This window comes from Gordionus sp. m RMFG-2023, chromosome 5 (assembly GCF_954871325.1).
Source record: "Gordionus sp. m RMFG-2023 chromosome 5, tfGorSpeb1-WG-v2, whole genome shotgun sequence".
Classification (NCBI taxonomy): domain Eukaryota; kingdom Metazoa; phylum Nematomorpha; class Gordioida; order Chordodea; family Parachordodidae; genus Gordionus; species Gordionus sp. m RMFG-2023.
Window position 1 is genome coordinate 14,680,476 of NC_088779.1, and position 19,287 is coordinate 14,699,762.

Below are 19,287 nucleotides of genomic sequence, written 5' to 3' on the forward strand. Positions count from 1 at the left end.
TTCTTATAAAGGTTGGCTATATCCATCCCAAAAGCCAACTACATTGGCTTCAATGGAAGTGTACTTTCCTAAGTACTATCCTAACTTTATACTTCGTATTTTCTTTTCTCTTTGTATCATATTTGCTCTGTATATAATTTTTATATTTGTTTTAATATTTCACATATTTTATACATTCTATTTCATAGCATTATTTTATATGTGATTTTTTTTTTAAATACCAATTTGGAATTATATTATATTTATTATAAAGTGTTATAATTTTTTTTAAGTTTCTAATTTTGCAATCCGTCAATAATAATTCGAAAGCTAGCACATATATTTTTTATCTAATGGATGTTTTAAAAACAAAATCTTTAGATGATTTTAAAACAAGAGTTAAAGAGCATAGAGAATTAGAAGGGAAATTAAAAAATGGTGCTTTTAATGAGAAAATATATTATATTTATAAAATTATAGTTCGTGATCAAATGAGGCAATTAACTAAGCAATATGATAAATCAGAAAATGATTTAAAAGCACTTCAAAGTGTTGGACAGGTAAATTCAAAAAATAGTATTAATGTAATTTTATATAACTAGATTGTAGGTGAAGTGTTAAAACAACTCAATGAAGATAAATGTAAGATTATTAAGATGAAATATCATATTTTTTCCTTGAAGTATTGAATTTACCAAAAAAAAGTCATAAAATTTATATAGCAAACAAAACATTTATTCCAAAGTAAAAAAAATTTTTTTTAGTTTCTCCAAAGTGAAATTTTTATTGGTGTAAGCATTTATTTGAAAAAGTTTATAAATTTTTTTTTTTATATGTCTAGATAATTAAGTTCATTATATATCAAATCAAACATTTATGGGATCTCTTGATTTTGATCAAAATTTGTAGCTACATTATATATGTTATAGTTATATAAAAAAATTATAGCATATTAGCAACTATATTACCTAAGATAATGTGGATTAAAATTACAAATTCTTTTAAACCACTGATGCAAAATAATTAACTAAATTGAATTAGTTCAAATATTAATAACAATCAATAATTGATTATGGAGGGAAACATCAAAATTTGTCGTATTATTTTAAAATTTTAGATTAGCATAGTTGTTTAAGTATCTAGATACTAAAATGTGGTATCTTTATATACTTATATCAATGTACTATTTATCTATTTTTGTATACATTTTGATATAATTTTATTTTACATATTATATTAAAATAAAATAAATTTCATTAAATAATATCTCTTCATTACAAAAAGAAACCATACTTTAAGTTTGTATGCCATAGGAGGCAGTCCATAAAAAAACAAATAATGCATTTGGAAATATCAAAGCCATTACATAGCAAAATAGCTATACGAAGGTCTTCATTAAAGTTAAGACCAAGATTTTTTATTAGAATAGCCTACAGCTATTCATAGGCCAATCTAGAATTCAGAATAGCTCAGCTAGGATATTGTTCTAATGAATTCACTTGTTAAGAGATAATCAACTGCAAATATTTCAAGCTTTATTAAGAGGGAATGTGGGTGTGCTAATGAGGTTGACAATTGCTTGCCATCAAGATCATAACCAATAGGTATTAAACTTGAACTGCTTAATCTTGAGGAGATAGAAGCAGCAAGAGAGAAGAGGAATGGGGAATGGAAAGTAATCTCACTATTATTGCATGGGAGTGAAGTCTGGAACCACAAATTATATGAAAATTTTATATTGACAATAGCTTCAAGCATTGTGGGGATATGCAACTCATGCTTGAATGAGAGATCTTCATAATGAAAAATTATTTTAAAAAAAATTTTCCCAGTATCCATGATATTAGTTGTAAATCAATTATATTGCAATGTTCATATATAGTGACAATACGTTTTTTATACATTTGTGCAATATTTTGTAAAACAATTATAGTTTTTAATTTAAAACAAATTATTTAAGATGAGTATAAAAGAAAAAACGTGATTTTTCTACCTTGCTAATTAGCTAAAATTTTGTTCTGATATTATTAGAATGAGAATGACCCATTATGGTTTTTATTTCTTGAAAGTAAGGTTATTTTGAAAATATACAAAATTCAATGCTACATAATGATAAAATATGATTTTTTTTACAATCTTCTTTATTATTTTATTTAAAAATAATTTTATTGCAATGTTTTAAATTTTGTGTTATTATATTTTTATTTTAGTTATTATTAGCCCTATATTGCATTCACTATGTTAGAATAATTTTTTTTGCCAAACTAGATTTTTCCCTTATCTCGATACTATTGATAATCTCATGGCTCACTTTTGAAAAAAATTCTAAATTTTTAGAAGATGAACCGTATAAATATTAAAATATACATTATGCAATTAAGAAATCAAATTTCAATTTTTTATTGCACTATAAACTATATATATAATAATTTTATTTAAATACAAAAACATTTTAAGAAAATCTATAAAATAATTATTTTTGGGTGTAAAACATAAATATACACCACATTTCTTGCAAACACCACATTTCTAGATACTTTTTTTGTAAATAAGCATCCTGGCATTTTACATTTACCCTTCTTATTATATTTGGGCCAATGAGCTGTTAAGTCTTTCCTAACCTTTTCATTTGGTAAATATTGGTTCAGTCCTTTTTCAAATTTTTCCCTATAACCAGTTTGAACCTATTTTCGTTTTGGTATACAGTTTGAAGTGCCTTTGCCATATTTGCAAAGGACTTCTGCCACCGAAATTTTGAAATTGTATAAACTAAATTGATCCTTGCATGCTATAAAGTTAGGCCCGGCCCGTACCCAGCCCAAGTCTGGACCAGCCTGAATGGGCTTCAGGCTGGGCTCGGGCCTAATTCTATTTAAAATAATTGGGTTCGGGCCGGGCCTAATATTTTTAAAAAAATTTCGGGCCTGGTTGGGTCGGACCTTGGAAATTTTATTAAACATATCTAAATTTATCAATTTTATATTGAATTTTTTATGTAAAATAAAAATTTTTGATTTAATTTATTGAAACTAAACGCTATATAACATATGTCTTTTATTTTAAGTAATTATAAAAATTAATTTCTATATTTAAATAAATTCAGGCCCGGCTGGGCCTTTAAATTTTTTTAAAATAAATTTCAGGTTCGGGCCGGGCCAGCAAAAATTTCGGGCCGGGCCGGTCTTGAAAAATTAGGCCTGATGCAGATCATTAATTGATATACTTTTAAAATCATGTCTATATAGCATCTGCCATGAATTTATAAGTAACATATCAAATATATGAAATAAAATTCTATGGTACCATTTGAATTTTATATAAGGAAAGTAAAGAATCCTGAGATCTACACCTCCCATTGATTTATTATAAATTTTAACAATATTTGGACATTTTATCATGATTATATCCTTTTTTCTATCATATCTTGCAGTCTATTAATGATGTGCACCTACAAAAGTGCTTAATAAAGTCACAGCACGATTATCACACTTAATTTTAGCTCCACTCCTTTTATTATGGTTTTTTTAAATAAAAAAATCTTCGCCCTTTTTTTCAACTCGTTGGGAAGTTGATTACCTTTGACCATGGCAAGCAAAATATCCCCCTTCCCCCTTTGAGGTTATCAAAAAATAATTAATTTGCTGTAGTATATAAGAAATTAAACGAGTACATCATTGCCATTTGCTCCATCATCAGGCAATCTTTCCTATGGTAGTATTTTTCCAGAATATACTTCAAAATTGTGCAGAAGACCATCATCTCTTCATAGTGAAAAGAGTTTATAGCCTCATTTTTTGAACTTTTGAGGGTTTTATTGCATCAACCTGCTCATCCCTTTGAAGGAATAATTTGCTCATCTACCCAAATATTCTCACCTATATATAAAGATCTAAGTACATTATTGGTTAGGGTTTCAGTTTGCCATTATCATTAATATGAATAAATGATTTGATTTGTTTTCAGCGATTGAGAGTCATAGCATGCCACCTTGGCTTGTCTTGTATTAGTGGCCCGGTAAAGACATGCTCTTGGAAGTTTGATAATTGACATATAAAAAATTATTCTTATAGATTTCTCTAATTCATCTCTGGACAAATTCAAAGGTTTATTGGGGTTACATTGAGTGGCATATAAATTTGACTTATAAATAATAAGAGGTAATATTTCATTGAGATCTATATTATAATAATCCATTGGTTTTTTAGCTTTATAAATCTTTGGAATAATTAACTGTAAATTAGTTAAATCTAAAAGCCGGTTCAGTCGACATAGAACTATTAACTTTATAATCTCGAATAAATTAGGATTGGCCCATTACCCTAATCTTCTGGAACCCGTCCACTTATCCCTTTCTGATGGGAAAAGACCAAATAGACTCACATGCATTCCTTGGTTTAGAGGAAAACACCATATTTGGGATTTAACTTGTGTCTCCCAATTTTCCTCTAACCCAAACAGATCCGATTATTTTAGCTGAAAGGTCAAAAATTAGATAGTATCACGACTTTTCTGGTTTTCACTTTATCCTAATAGTTATTTATAACTTAAGATTTTAGTTAAAAAATTAAAATGTCACAATCAGCTCAAATCGCTGTATTTCGAGGCAACTATATTAGTTTACTCGGATCTTAACAAGAACCCTTTTTTTACACCCCCCCCCCTCCCCCCATGTTTCTTTTTTTAAAAAAACTTATTTTTGTCTTTTTTAATATTGTTTACTTATTTTTTTTTAAATATAGATTTATAAATATAAATAAGGAGTATTAGGTATCAAAAAATATTATAGAATCATAATATAACAATAAAAAATTCTATTGATGTATATCAGAGGTCTGCGAGGCCCCGCAGAATTTTTGCATAACTTGCCTAACCCGCAAAATTTTTTGTCTAGTTTTCCCTAAAATTAAAATTTGAGGCGCCCGGAATTTTTTTTAAAAAAGTATTTCCATTTTGCAAATGATATTGAATATATGAGCAGTATATTTTCATTTACGCTGTTCCATTATATGATTTTCCAACTGATATTTTAATTTAAATTTATTTTTTAAGCACAACACAAATTTTTAAAATCTTACCATTTTTTGACCTGTAAGTTTGGAAATTTATTTATGGTATAGGTCGGATAGAGAAATATTTTTTTCACAATTATGATCACTGATATCATTAAATCATCAATTACATAAATATACATTACTTATCACTAGTGCTTCGATTCTAATAATTAAATATTACTACGATGTGGCCGAATATAATGAGAAAAATGTTCTATAACTAATATAAGACAATTCTTTATTTAAAAAAGACTAGTTTGCAAAATATGACTGAAACCTTTATGGTTATTTTAGGGTGTCAAACCGAACAGCAGACCCTAAACAAACTATTATAATTTTTATAATCATTTATAAGAAAATCTCAAAAAGGGTGAATCAAACAAAAAAGCTTAGTTATTATAATAGAAAATATTTCCTACAAATTTATTTTAATAGAATTGGCTGGATAGAGAATTCTTTATTTAAAAAAGACTAGTTTGCAAAAGATGACTGAAACCTTTATGGTTATTTTAGGGTGTCAAACCGTACAGCAGATCCTAAACAAACTATTATAATTTTTTAACCCATAATTATTTATAAGAAAATCTTAACCCAAAATCATTTATAAGAAAATCTCAAAAAGGGTGAATCAAACAAAAAAGCTTAGTTATTATAATAGAAATTATTTCCTACAAATTTATTTTAAGAATTGGCTGGATAGAGAACATCCGCACATTGATTGTTGAATTAGCTTGATTTGAACCTATTTATTAAAACGGTTAACTCAATATTTTATTCAGAAAAATATTACGCAAGCCTTAAGATTCGGATTATAGATGAATGGAACAAAGGTTTGGGCATCTTTTAGCGAAATCTCAAAACTTAGGTAATATTATTCTGGCTAAAATATTGAGTTCGCCATTTTTAAAAATCGGCTCAAATCGAGCCCTCATCTCTATAAAATAAATTGATAAAATTACATATGTTTTTTATAATTATTTAACCTAAGTTATTGTTAAGGCAACAAATGGACCTAGATATGTAGTTGGATGCAGAAGGCATTTAGAAAAATGTAAGCTTAAAGCTGGCACAAGAGTTTCTTTAGATATGACTACTCTAACCATCATGAGGTAATTAAATAGAACATATATACTAACCTATAAAAAGAAAACTTCCCCGAGAAGTGGATCCAATTGTTTATCACATGTCAACTGAGGATCCTGGAAATATAAGTTATGGTTCAATTGGAGGGTTATCTGAACAAATCAGACAACTTAGAGAGGTATATAATAAGTTTATAATAATAATCTACCCTAAATATATTTTAGGTCATTGAATTACCTTTACGAAATCCAGAATTATTTCAGAGAGTTGGTATTACTCCACCCAAGGGATGTTTATTATATGGTCCTCCTGGAACTGGTAAAACTCTTTTAGCAAGAGCTGTTGCAAGTCAATTGGATTTTAATTTTTTGAAAGTAGAATTAATTTTATTTTTTTTAAAGATCTTTTAATATATAAAAGGTAGTTTCAAGTGCCATTGTTGATAAATATATAGGAGAGAGCGCACGTCTTATACGAGAAATGTTTAATTATGCAAGGGATCATGAACCTTGCATAATATTCATGGATGAAATTGATGCTATTGGTAATTTAAAATATAATTACATTGCATTTATTATAACAGGTGGTCGGCGATTTTCGGAGGGCACCTCAGCAGATAGAGAAATTCAAAGGACATTAATGGAATTATTAAATCAAATGGATGGATTTGATGCATTAGGCAAGGTTAAAATAATTATGGCAACCAACCGACCTGACACTCTAGACCCTGCTTTATTAAGACCTGGTAGATTAGATAGAAAAATAGGTCAATAAATTCTACAATATTTATGGAATAAAATAATTTATACCTAAATCCTGTATATTTTTTACATTTTATACTTAAATCTCACTTATAGAAATTCCATTGCCAAATGAAATGGCCCGTTTAGATATTTTGAAAATACATGCTTCTACAATAACAAAACAAGGAGACATAGGTATTTATGTATTTGTAATGTTTAAAATAAAATTATATAGATTTTGAACCTGTTGTAAAACTAGCAGAAAGTTTTAATGGGGCCGATTTGAGAAATGTTTGCACTGAAGCAGGTATGTGTGCTATTAGAGATGAAAGGGACTACGTTATTGAAGAAGATTTTATGAAAGCTGTTAGAAAAATTGCAGATAATAAAAAATTGGAAACGAAATTAGATTACAAACCATTGTAGTTTATTTTTATAATTTATACAAAATGTGATTTTATTAATAAAATTTAAGCAATTTTTAAAATTTAATTTTATCAATAAAATGCAGAATGTAATTTTATTAAGAAAATTTAAACAATCTTTTCCAGTTCTTTGGCATACATCAAGGAATTAATTGTTAATTCATAAGGCTTTAATCCACTTTTGGCACCAGATATATCGTTATTCACAAAATTAATTTTAGAGCCGCGAACTATCCAATGCTTCTATGAAATACATGTTTTATCTATAAAATTGTAATATTTACCTTGTCAATAAAATCTGATAATTCTTTTTTATTTGAAAAAAATAAAAGTTTCCCAACTTCATCGATTGATATAGATTTATAAGCTTTTTCTAAACAGTCAGCTATATCGTTCCTTAAATATAATATTTATAAAGTTTTTAACTTATTGATTGTGATTAAAAATTATTTTGAATAGCTTGAAATCAGGGTTTGAAAAAAAATCTGCCCAAAATATTTTTGGAATATCATAATTTTAAGATTTCTTTATATTAAAAAATCTTTTAGGATTAAATCTCTTAAGATTTTTTTAAGATTATTTATTTTTCTATAAAATAATTTGATGTATATATTTTTTTGAATTTTTATTTTTAAAACTAGTTTAACAAATTTTTATTGAATAAATATCATGAAAACATTTTATGCTGGTTTTAAAGATTGAAGTATTTTCTTCCAATGCTTATTGAGTTATGGAAAATGGACAATTTAACATAAAAAAGACATTTATTCAATATCTAGTTTATTTTGCTCTTGATGATATAAAATATATTTCATTAAATTGTTTTTTCGGAAATTTATATTTTTATTAGTTGAATTAAAATTAGAAGAGGAAGTTGGCCTACTCTATTAAATCCTAATCATTATTTCAGTTATTAAATGTTTTAATTTTAAATATACTTCAGCCAATTAAAAAATTTCCTTCCGATAAACATTCCTTAAGTTGAGCTATTATTATATTATCGAAAATGAATCTACATACAAAATCAAAACGTAATTATGATTTATGAATCCCGAGGAAAATAATATTTTTTTAAAATATTCACATTTTACTATTGTCGGCTAACTCAATGTTTTATTCATAAAAAATATTATGCAAGATTTTGATCATAAGTGGCACAAAGGTTTGGACATCTATTAGCGAAATCTCGAGGCTTAGACAATATTTATTAGCTCAAATATTGAGTTAGCCTTTTTTAAAATCGGCTCAAATCGAGCCGTTTAAGAGAAACTTCCAAATTTCCCGGGGAAATTTAATATTAAAACTTTAAATTTTACAGGAATATATATAACCTTTCTTTACCTTTACATTATGATGTATAACTTCATTTCCTTCCTGAATAAAAAAATTATTAAGAAAGGTACATCTAAAATTATGTTTTTTTAACAGAAACTGAGATATTTAGGATTAAAAGGTATTCAAATATAGTTTTTAACAATTCTACCCTTATTTTAAATATTATTTTCTAGTTTTTCCAACCTTAAATTAATTGCAAATATGATATGATTATCTTATATATATAATCTCCATAATCATAACACGATCGTTTTCGTATCTCCCTAATGTATTTTAAATTTAAGGAGACTATATAGTGTAATGTTAATTTTTTGCTCTCTACGAAACCCGTTTCAAAGGCATATGCTTTACCGCATGCACCGACTATAAATAAATTTAAAATATTAATTATATAGATGTTGAAGGGTAATTATTTAGTTTGTGTGTATGGTATTAAATATCTTTATTAATAAATTTAAAATATTAAAATTTAAGGGTAAAAGAGGTAAAATTGTTGCAATGTTAGAAATATCAAATTTAAAAATGTGATGGAAATCATATTGAATAAAATTTAAAATAGAGGTGCTTTAAGATTTTTGAATTTTAAATATGGGTTATAGATTGGTCTGAAATTTTTTTTTGCAGACATAGCCAGGCCTGATCAAAAACTATGGGTTGAAGGGTAATTATTTAGTTGTGTATGGTATTAAATATACTCAATTAATAAATTTTATATAAATATTAAAATTTAAGAGTAAAAGAGGTAAAATTGTTGCAATGTTAGAAATATCAAAATTGATGGAAATCATATTGAATAAAATTTAAAATAGAGGTGCTTTAAGATTTTTGAATTTTAAATATGGGTTATAGATTGGGCTGAAATTTTTTTTGCAGACATAGCCACCTGATCAAAAAACCATGGGTTGAAGGGTAATTATTTAGTTTGTGTGTATGGTATTAAATATACTCTATTAATAAATTTTATATAAATATTAAAATTTAAGAGTAAAAGAGGTAAAATTGTTGCAATGTATACTTTGAGCATGTATTAGAAATATCAAAATTTAAAAATGTAAGATTTTTGAATTTTAAATATGGGTTATAGATTGGTCTGAAATTTTTTTTGCAGACATAGCTAGGCCTGATCAAAAAACCATGTCCCATGCAACTTTCATAAATTAATTAATAGTATTTTTAAAATTTTGCCTGTGTATTGAATGCACTGATCAACACACCTAATATTATACATATTTCTGAATATTTAGGGGTAAATAGAACTTTAAATGCATCAAGTACCAATTCAATAGGAATAAGGTAGAATTTTAAATGGCAAGTACCCATTCAATAGTAATAAGAGATTTATTTAAATTTTAATTCTTGAATTTATGTATAATTTAAGATTTTATACCATTATATTGGGGTTTCAGAAAAGATAAGAGAGATATGGAAGGGACAAAGCACACTTTAATAACACAAACTCTTATCTAGCAAGAATAGATTTTTAGATTATAAATTACAAATACAAATAAATAAAATTACTAAATATATTATTAACATATTTTATAAAAATAATGGAAAATTTTAGAATAACCCCAAAATAAATATAAATTTTTAAATAAAACCTCACAAGATAGGAAAATTTTGTATATTTACTCATAACTTCATAATTGTAGAATGTATGTTATTTATAACTTATTATAAAATTTATGATTAAATGTATAACCTTTTTGTTTTACTTATATATAATTTGACTATGATTGAAGTTTACCTCCTATTATTTGTTAACTTAGACATATCTTTTTATTTTTTCTATTGTAATTTAATAACAATTTCTTAAATTTAATTTTATATTTTGTAACTAAGTAATAAATCATTTGGTTTGTTTAAAATTTAAATTAGGATGGACATATTTTCAGAATGGTACTTTAATATGTATTCATGAATTTCATATAAATACCAGAAGCTCACCAGTAGAATCATAGGTAAATCAGATATTTACCCTTCATTTGATGATAATTTTGAAATTAGACATTCTTATAAACCCCTTACATCAGATCTATTTTTCTGGATCAAAATAAATTATTTGGGTTTTCCTGGGCTTGGGAAATTATTTTCACCATTAATATGGACTTAAACATAGCTTGAGAAACATTTTTCATAATTATTATAGTCTAAGATTCCTGTAATTTTTTTAATTGTAAATATGGGCTAGAAATTGGCCTGAAAATTTCTTTTGAAGAAAACCAAGGCCCATGCAACTTTCATATTCTGATTGTATTTTTAAATGCAATGTGACTTTTTATATATTTTATTTCAGTCCTCAACTATCAAAATTATTATAGTCTTTTGCAGGTTTGAGAAAACCAAGTGCGAGGACCTGGCTTGGGAATTTTTTTAATACTAGGCATAGGTGTAATATTTATATGGCCCTCAGGTAAAATCTAATTTAAATATATTTGTATTCAAAAAAATAGTATTCACTCTTAGTTTTAATGGGTTGGCCTTGGTTGGGGTGAGCTGGGTTAAAATAGACTAAAAAATAGATATGGTTTTTAGAGATTTACCTATCTCCAGGCTTGGAAAAAAATTTTAATTACGGTTGGCCAGGTTTGAGAAATTTTTTTTATAAAATTATTATGAGTTGGGCTGGGCTTGGAAAATATTTTTATAAATTATATTGGGCTGGGCTTGGGGAAAATTTTTCAAAATTATTAAAGCTTGGACGCTTGAGAATTTTTTTATTATTAATTATAGGTCAGACATTGACCCAAAACAAATTTTTTTGTAGGCCTGGGCTTGACCTGATCAAAAAACCAAGACCCATGAAAATCTGAATTTTGATTTTATTTTTAAATTCATTATGATTATTTAAATATTTTATTTCAGTTCTTAACTACCAAAATTATTATGATCCTTCATTGGGCTTGGAAGAATTTTTCATAATTAATATGGCTTTGGACTTTGCCTGGGACTTTTTTTTAATATTAAATATTAGGTTATATAATCAGTAATATTTAACAAATAATATTGGTATTATCAAGTAAATGCTTTAAATTTATTTTTACTCAAACCATAGCATTTAGTTTCAATGGATTAAACCTGGCCTGAAGGGTAAGAAGAATAAAAATTGGATATTATTTTCAAATAACAGGTAACATGCATAAAAGTAAGAAGAAAATTTTCATTCCCCGTCATTTTTGACGGGCTATCTACTATTTATAATTAATTTAAAAAAATGATCAGCATATTAAATTGCACAATCGTAATATATAATATAGAGGTCTGCAAGGGATGTCCGAAGACCCGGACATTGAAACTTTTTTCCAAGCCGACCCAATATATAAATATTAAAATACAACCTTAATGATACAAATCTTTTATTTCATAAAAATGTCAATCAGAATAACTAATATTGAATTCTTTTTAATATGTTGATTATTATAATTTTTTCTCTAAACAATTATATAATCTTTTTTCGACATCAATCATGCAAATTATTTTTACATAATCATAATAATTTTAAATTCGATTGTATTTTAACTTTACTTTTTATAATTAAACTGGATAAATTTATATGTATACAAATTAAATATGCAAACTAATATTGATTAAATTATGGGAGTTTAATATACTTTTATTTAAAGTGGCAAAATGTGAATGGCACATAATTTTTAAATGTTTCTTAAATATTATAGTATTTAAACTCAAATTATAAAGGGCTCGAGTCAGGACAAAGAAAATTTTAAAATTCAGGCTCGGGCTAGGAAAAAATGTATGCAGACTAACATTATAGGTTTTTCTTCATCGTTTAATGGTAGTTTTCCAGGTTTAATCGGGTAAGCTAGCTTTCCTTCTTTTTTCACTTATACAGTTTTGGGCTTTGCTACTATATGATCCATTATTCTTAGGTCATCTGTTAATGTTCACTTTCATTCATATAGTCGTCTTTGGACTTTTTCGAGGCTCTGATTCCATTCCTTCAAGGTGCATTTCTTCACCTGATCATTGTTTAACCTTCACGTCTTTTCCAACCCTTTATTTTGAGTCCTTGCTTGTTTCTTTTTTCTCAGAAATACCCTATACACTCAACTCCATTTTCCCCCAATTTTGCTCCGTTTCATCGCCCAAGTTACCCATAGCCAAGATCTTCAACTTTATAGCAAACATCTTCATCCCACTCATTTACTTCATTTAGCTTTTTTCATCTATATCTTCCGGATCTTAATCCCCTTGATATCTGTAGGGTTTCCATCGATATTTCTCACGCCTATTACATTATGACTCTTATCATTTGATTTGCAATTGGAATCATATTTATATTTCCTTCCTCAGTTTTATACTCATTAGAAAATTGAAGCCTTTTCGTTTCCTTATCTTCATTTTTGCTATTTTATATGCTTTTCCTTCATTTTGTCTTCTGCCATTTTTTACTTTTAACATATTTTCTTCTCCATTGCTTTTGCAATATTTGAGTTCCAGGAATCCCGGTGTCTTGTGTCCAACAAACTTTTAATATTGTTTTCAGTCATAACTTCTTAGTTTCCCACTTTTCTTTCGCATCAAGTGACAGTCCTTATCAATTTACTGATTCCAAACTTTAAACTTTGGTACATATTAGCGATTTTGTATACACACTAGAGATCTGCAAAGTTAGGCCCGGCCCAATATTTTTAAAAAAAAATTCGGGCCGGGTCGGGTCGGACCTTGGAAATTTTATTAAATATATCTAAATTTATCAATTTTATATTGAATTTTTTATGTAAAATAAAAAATTTTGATTTATTTTATTGAAACTAAAACGCTATATAACATATGTCATTTATTTTAAGTAATTATAAAAATTAATTTCTTATTTAAATAAATTCGGGCCTGGCCGGTAAATTTTTTTAAAAATTTCGGGTTCGAGCCAGGCCGGCAAAACTTTTTAAAAAAATTTTGGGTTCGGGCCGGGCCGCCAAAACTTTTTTAAAAAAAATTTCGGGCGAGCCGGGCTTGAAAAATTAGGCCCGATGCAGATCACTAATACACACTCCTTCCTCCTTCACTTTTTTTCTTCCTATTAAAAAATTTATTATACTTTTTTATATCGCCAGATTTAGAAGTCACTAATTTCTTTAAATCTTTCTTACTATTACCATGGCATGGCCAAAATCTCGAATCCTCTCAACACTCATATCAAAGCTAAAATCATAAAATCCTTCAGCGTGTTTACCAACGCGACAATCGTCTTCCCACTAGGCATGCCTGATGCCATATCTAACCGTCTGCCCTAAAATATATTCTCTTTACTTCTACTGACCTAGAATGCATAAGCAAAAAACACGTTTTCCTTTACCAATGATTGTTCAATATTCTCGCATCCAATACTTTGTCAACACGCTTCTCTGCAACAAACAAGATAGCCATCATATCCCTTTCAGAAAAACTTATATTTTGAACCAGTATCGCCAACAATTTCTGTATCTTTTCCTTTTCATCTTGTCTCTTGTATGACAGCTCTACCCGTATGATACTAATATTCCATGTTGTGATTCTTATCCCGCACTATCCGACAAGTTTTATGTCCCATTTTCATTATTTGTAGATTCACCGGGTTCCTCATCCTCGTTGATTGTAAGCAAATGAGGAGGGCGGGAGGGGGGGGGGGGGGAATTAAGTAATTCGCCCATATTTTGCTGTGGGCATAAGTTTGTGGTGGCTACAAAATCCCTTTCTGACACCAACCCTTTTGAGTAGTTTTTACCCACCTCGAAGGGTGATCATACTCTATCCCACCAATCCTAAAATAGATTTTTTCTAAGAAAATAAAAGGATGTTGCCAATCCCCCGCCATGTTGAGGCAGAAGGTACGATAATTTAATCAAAATATCGTAATTATCAACTCTGCAAAATATTTTTTTGACCAGAACCCTAAAGTTTTAGGTCTAGACCCAGCTATGGTTGAACTCTTTATAAATGGAATTAAGAAATATCATTTAAATATTAAGCAATAATTCTGATGTTTATCTATTTTTCTTTTATTACAAAATATTATATGAATATTTTTAAGTTTATTTTTTAATTGTGATATTCATTAAGCGAAAATGGGAAGGAAATATAGCATTAATATTTTTTGGACTATCTGCCGATATCAAATATTTATCTTAAAAAGCTGGGAAGGTCAATAAATAAAAGACAACTTCTTTTAAACCAAGTCAGAATATAGATTATTATTAATTAAAATGTTGTTCACTGTAAAAATAAATAAAAATGTACCTAATAGTATGCAATAAAATCTCAACAAAATAATTGTAAGAAGATGCCGGAACTGTTCCTTTTGCTAAAAACACCTAATATAATTTTATAATTATGAATATTATAATTTAATATCAATACACTATTATAACTCCCTTCCATTAAATATTGTTCCATCATGACCGGATAACGTATGTATACATTATTAGCTAAATCTTTTGGATTTAATCGTTCTAATTCCTAAAATGTACAAAAATAGGGTTATGTAATTGTTTTATATTATTTGATATTAAAACTTAAAAGATGTGCAAAATTACTGTAATGCATTTTGAATGAAATTAAAAGGTTCCAATTAATGTTATAATTTAAAAATTAATCCAAGTAACAAGATATCTAAATCAAAGAATTTTTGCTTAAGTTACCGGCCTGGCCTCCTAAATTTATTGTCCGGCCTGCCGAAATTTTTTAAATAATTTGCTCGAAGCCCGGCCTGGCCCGAAATTTTCCAAAATATATTACTTTAAATTTAAATGATATAATATTATATAAAAAATCTATAAATTAAATTGAAAAGCACCAAAAGAGTTATAAATCACAAACTTTTAAATGATATTAAAATTAATTGTGCATATATTAAGCTTAAAAGATCTAAACAAAAATATCAAATGAATTTTAAATAATAACGTTTTTACCTTGATTTTTTTGGAAAGAAAATTTTTTTAAATTAAATTAAATATTTATATTTTTATGAATATTAAATATAAAAAAAATTAACCCTTCAATATTCTGGTGGGGTATATGAAAACCCAGGCATGTTAGAAATGATATTACATAAAAACGATTAAATATAAGATCTGGATTCTTCAGTAGCTTCATCAAATATATCTTAGAATCCATTTCCAAATTTAATATATTTCGGTTGAGTAGTTTTTAAGATATAAGCATTTTGTGACTGATTGGGGTTTGTGAGACTCCACCAGATTAAATTTTGTATGTTCAATATTTTATTATGTATTAGTGTAATTTATTTTTATATTGAAGAATAAAGATCCATATTATGAATTATCATGATTATATGATGGATAAGTTATTTTTTTAATTTTATATTTGAAATTTAAAAAACGTAAGCTTTTTTTAAAAAATTAGGCACAAATTATAATTATCCTCATCATCTTAAATCTAGGCTTAAGAAATAAAAATATTTTATCAAGCTTAAGGTTAGATCTATCTTATATCCATATCAAATGAAAATAATTTTTTAATATACATTTGAAATTGGGGTCTATCAAACCCCACCCGAGTACTAACGTCATTATTTTCACCGGAGTATAGGGTTAATATAATTTTTAAATATCATATGCAATAAACTAAATGTTTAAATTAAATATTATCTATTTATCATTAGTTGTATGCCATTTCCTTTTAGTACTTTCCATCCTTCACACCATATCATAATAGCTCCATCGTTTTTACTATTTATTTAACAATTTAATTAATTTTATAAGAAAAGAAATTATTTTTAACTTATTGGATATATTTTATTAAGCAAGAAAAATCGGAAATAAATCTGGTGCCATAATATTGTATAACAATATGAATATTGTATAACAATATGAATATTGTATAACAATATGAATATTGTATAACAATATGAATATTGTATAACAATATGAATATTGTATAACAATATGAATATTGTATAACAATATGAATATTGTATAACAATATGTTATGAAGAAAAGAAAATAAATAACTATAAAAGAAATAAAAATATTTAACTTTTTGGGTATAATTATTTTTATTTTACTAATTTTTTTAATTATAAAGAAATCCTAATTAGAAAATGTATATAAAAATATTATGAAAGCGGCCTTGAATTTTTTATTTAATTGCCCGGTGCGGGCAAAATTTTTCAAATTAAAACAATTGGCAAATGCCTTTCTATTTCAAAAATAAGTATGAATATTATTTACTATATTTAGAATGGAAACGAAATTTAAGAACCCTATATATTAAATGAAATGATAATTGTTAAAAAATAAACTTCATATGATGTAGAAATATACCTAAGGCTATAAAAAGGCTCTTAATCATAGGATATATAATAAAAGCTTGAAATTTTTTAGATTTTGTGTCAATTTTTATATATGTTAGCGGCAATATGTTTTTCCGGTAATCTTTTATTTTTAATCATTTTTTGAACGGTTTTAATTATTAAATGTCTGATTTTTCTGGAAATATATTCCAGCATGTTTAGAACACCTTATAAATTATAGCTTGCCGCTAATTTTAGTCATTTATTTATAAAAAAACGAATATAAATTAAATTGAAAAGTTCATAGCAAAATTATTTGAAATTCATAGGGTAGGTATTCCAAGCATCATAGAAAACATTTGGTAAAATTAAATTCTTAAATTGTAAAAAAACGCGACCTAAAAATGTGGAAGGAAATATAATACAGTAAAACCTCAAAATATGACGAATATTGACAATTTTTGCATAGTTATATTGGACCATGTAATATTAAAATAATTTTTATAATGTGACCATTTAATGAAATTTCCAAAAAAAAGACAAATTTCATTGAGATTCATTTGTAACAAAATTATTTATTATTCTAAAATAAAACAAAGAGAAACAATTAAAAATTATTTTTTGTATAAAAAACTGAAAATATTAAATCTAAATATAATTAATTTAAAATAAAAAAATAAAGTTATTGAATCTCCTTAAAAAGGAGTGATATTAAATTCACAGAACATTTCCATATCAGTAAAACATGAATTCTATATAGTGGGCTTAACAAATTATCTATGAATGCATTAATGGAGGTTACACTGATTAGGGCCATTGCATGTAAATCGATCAAGCTTGGCAAATTTATTTTCAATTTTTATGGAATTTAGCATACAAGCTAAGGTTGATGTTGACCAAAGTTGTTAAAGAATACTTTTCAAATGGATCTAGTCACAGATACATCGTCTAAAAATTTAAACTCAGAGTCTAAAAACGTATTTTGATACATATTCAAAATGCTTAATTTAGAATATATAGTTAAAATTCAAATTTCGAAGTAAATTAAAAAAAATTATTGAGCTGATATTACATCTATATACAAATATATAATTAAAATAATGATTGTTAGATTTTAATAATTCATATATAATATATAATTAAATGATAATTTAATAGTAAAACATTCTCAAAATTTATATCATTAAGGCACCCCGTTTATCTGTAAAGACAATTTTAGCCTTTTTCTACCGGGGCATTTGATGGTAGAGTGGTTATCTGTTGTTAAACGCTACTTTTGAAAGAAGCATCCTACCGCGAACACTATTTTTTTTAAGGTGCATGTTATTGGTTACTTTTTAGAAAGTAGCAGCTACTTTATAAAAAAATGTAATATATTTTTTATATATCTAATGTATGTCCATAAAATTAACATATTAAACTAAAACATGTAAAAATATTGATATAAAAATAGATAAAAAATGTAAAATATATGCATTATTTATTTTATTGCATATTAATAATAGAATCGTCCCTATATTATGATCTCCAAGTCTAAAGTGGGGATCAGAAAGTATAAGTATGTCTCATTAAATAAATGTTCTAGCATGGGGGCAATGTGATATTTAATTTTCTTTTTTTTATAAGGAAAATTATTAAAAATGTTCATTTGAGTATTTTAGTGTGTCAAGACGATTTATTGTCTCATGTATTCGTAGGTATTAGATTAATCAACGTTACCATTACCTTTAGCTGTTCTTTCCAATTAGGTTAATAAAAGATCAGAGTATAAGCACTTTATTTAACCTTCATGAGTACCAAAAATCTACTGTTATGTAGATGAGGCGTCTGATAGATCTAATATTCGTTCTTAAAAATTATCCAAAATTCTTGCCATTCACTTCTGTGAACAGGATATTTTAGTGTCAAATGAATGTAATCAGAATAATAAATAAGGGACTATCGACCAAAGAAGTTGGCTGAATTTGAACACTTGGTTCTGATGAAGGGATTTTAGATTAAATTTTATTTATTGAATATAGCCATTTCTAGTAATATTATCCATAGCTTTCAATCAATCTCTGAAATTTTGGGTGCGGACTTTCTAAATTTAAAACAGTAGATAATAATTTTATTAAAATTGTGAATAATATCTTTTCATATTTTCTTAAGTTGAAGCTGCTCGATTTATTAAACGATATGTCTTTCGCTATAAATTTTTTAAAGTTTTGTGGTTTTCATATGTCTCAAAATTATCTTCTATGACTATCACAATTGGCGGCATTTTATATTTTAAATAACTTGTTTAAATTTTAATATTTTGTTTATAGTATAAATTTATGGCATAAAATTTCAAAGAAAGAGTGAATTATTTCTATCGCTATTTTTTTTTAAAGTAATGCAATATTAGCTAAGTTATTAGATAAAGCTATCAACTCGATGGT

The 19,287-nt window shown here is 26.5% G+C and overlaps 2 protein-coding genes across 3 annotated transcripts in view; one reads left to right on the forward strand and one right to left on the reverse strand.

The window, feature by feature from the left end:
- The first annotated feature begins 296 nt into the window (after positions 1 to 296).
- On the forward strand, positions 297 to 7,589 carry LOC135930076 (26S proteasome regulatory subunit 10B-like). Of its 2 annotated transcripts, XM_065466865.1 has the most exons (10): positions 297 to 417; positions 460 to 539; positions 582 to 621; positions 6,019 to 6,139; positions 6,177 to 6,291; positions 6,338 to 6,487; positions 6,534 to 6,657; positions 6,697 to 6,879; positions 6,971 to 7,051; positions 7,092 to 7,587. In XM_065466865.1, exons 1-10 carry the CDS (start codon positions 333 to 335, stop codon positions 7,280 to 7,282), a joined length of 1,170 nt encoding a protein of 389 aa, XP_065322937.1. In that variant the 5' UTR covers positions 297 to 332; the 3' UTR covers positions 7,283 to 7,587. The 2 variants fall into 2 exon arrangements, with proteins under 2 accessions (XP_065322937.1, XP_065322936.1); XM_065466864.1 differs by having other exon boundaries at positions 303 to 539; positions 7,092 to 7,589.
- LOC135930077 (26S proteasome non-ATPase regulatory subunit 8-like) overlaps positions 7,298 to 19,287 on the reverse strand; it is a 28,244-nt gene continuing 16,254 nt past the window's right edge. Inside the window, exons 5-8 of the mRNA XM_065466866.1 lie at positions 14,971 to 15,069; positions 14,851 to 14,924; positions 7,566 to 7,677; positions 7,298 to 7,524 (exon numbers count right to left, since the gene is read on the reverse strand). Coding sequence (XP_065322938.1) covers positions 7,390 to 7,524; positions 7,566 to 7,677; positions 14,851 to 14,924; positions 14,971 to 15,069 — 420 coding nt within the window. The 3' untranslated portion in view covers positions 7,298 to 7,389. The remainder of the gene's footprint in view (positions 7,525 to 7,565; positions 7,678 to 14,850; positions 14,925 to 14,970; positions 15,070 to 19,287) is intronic.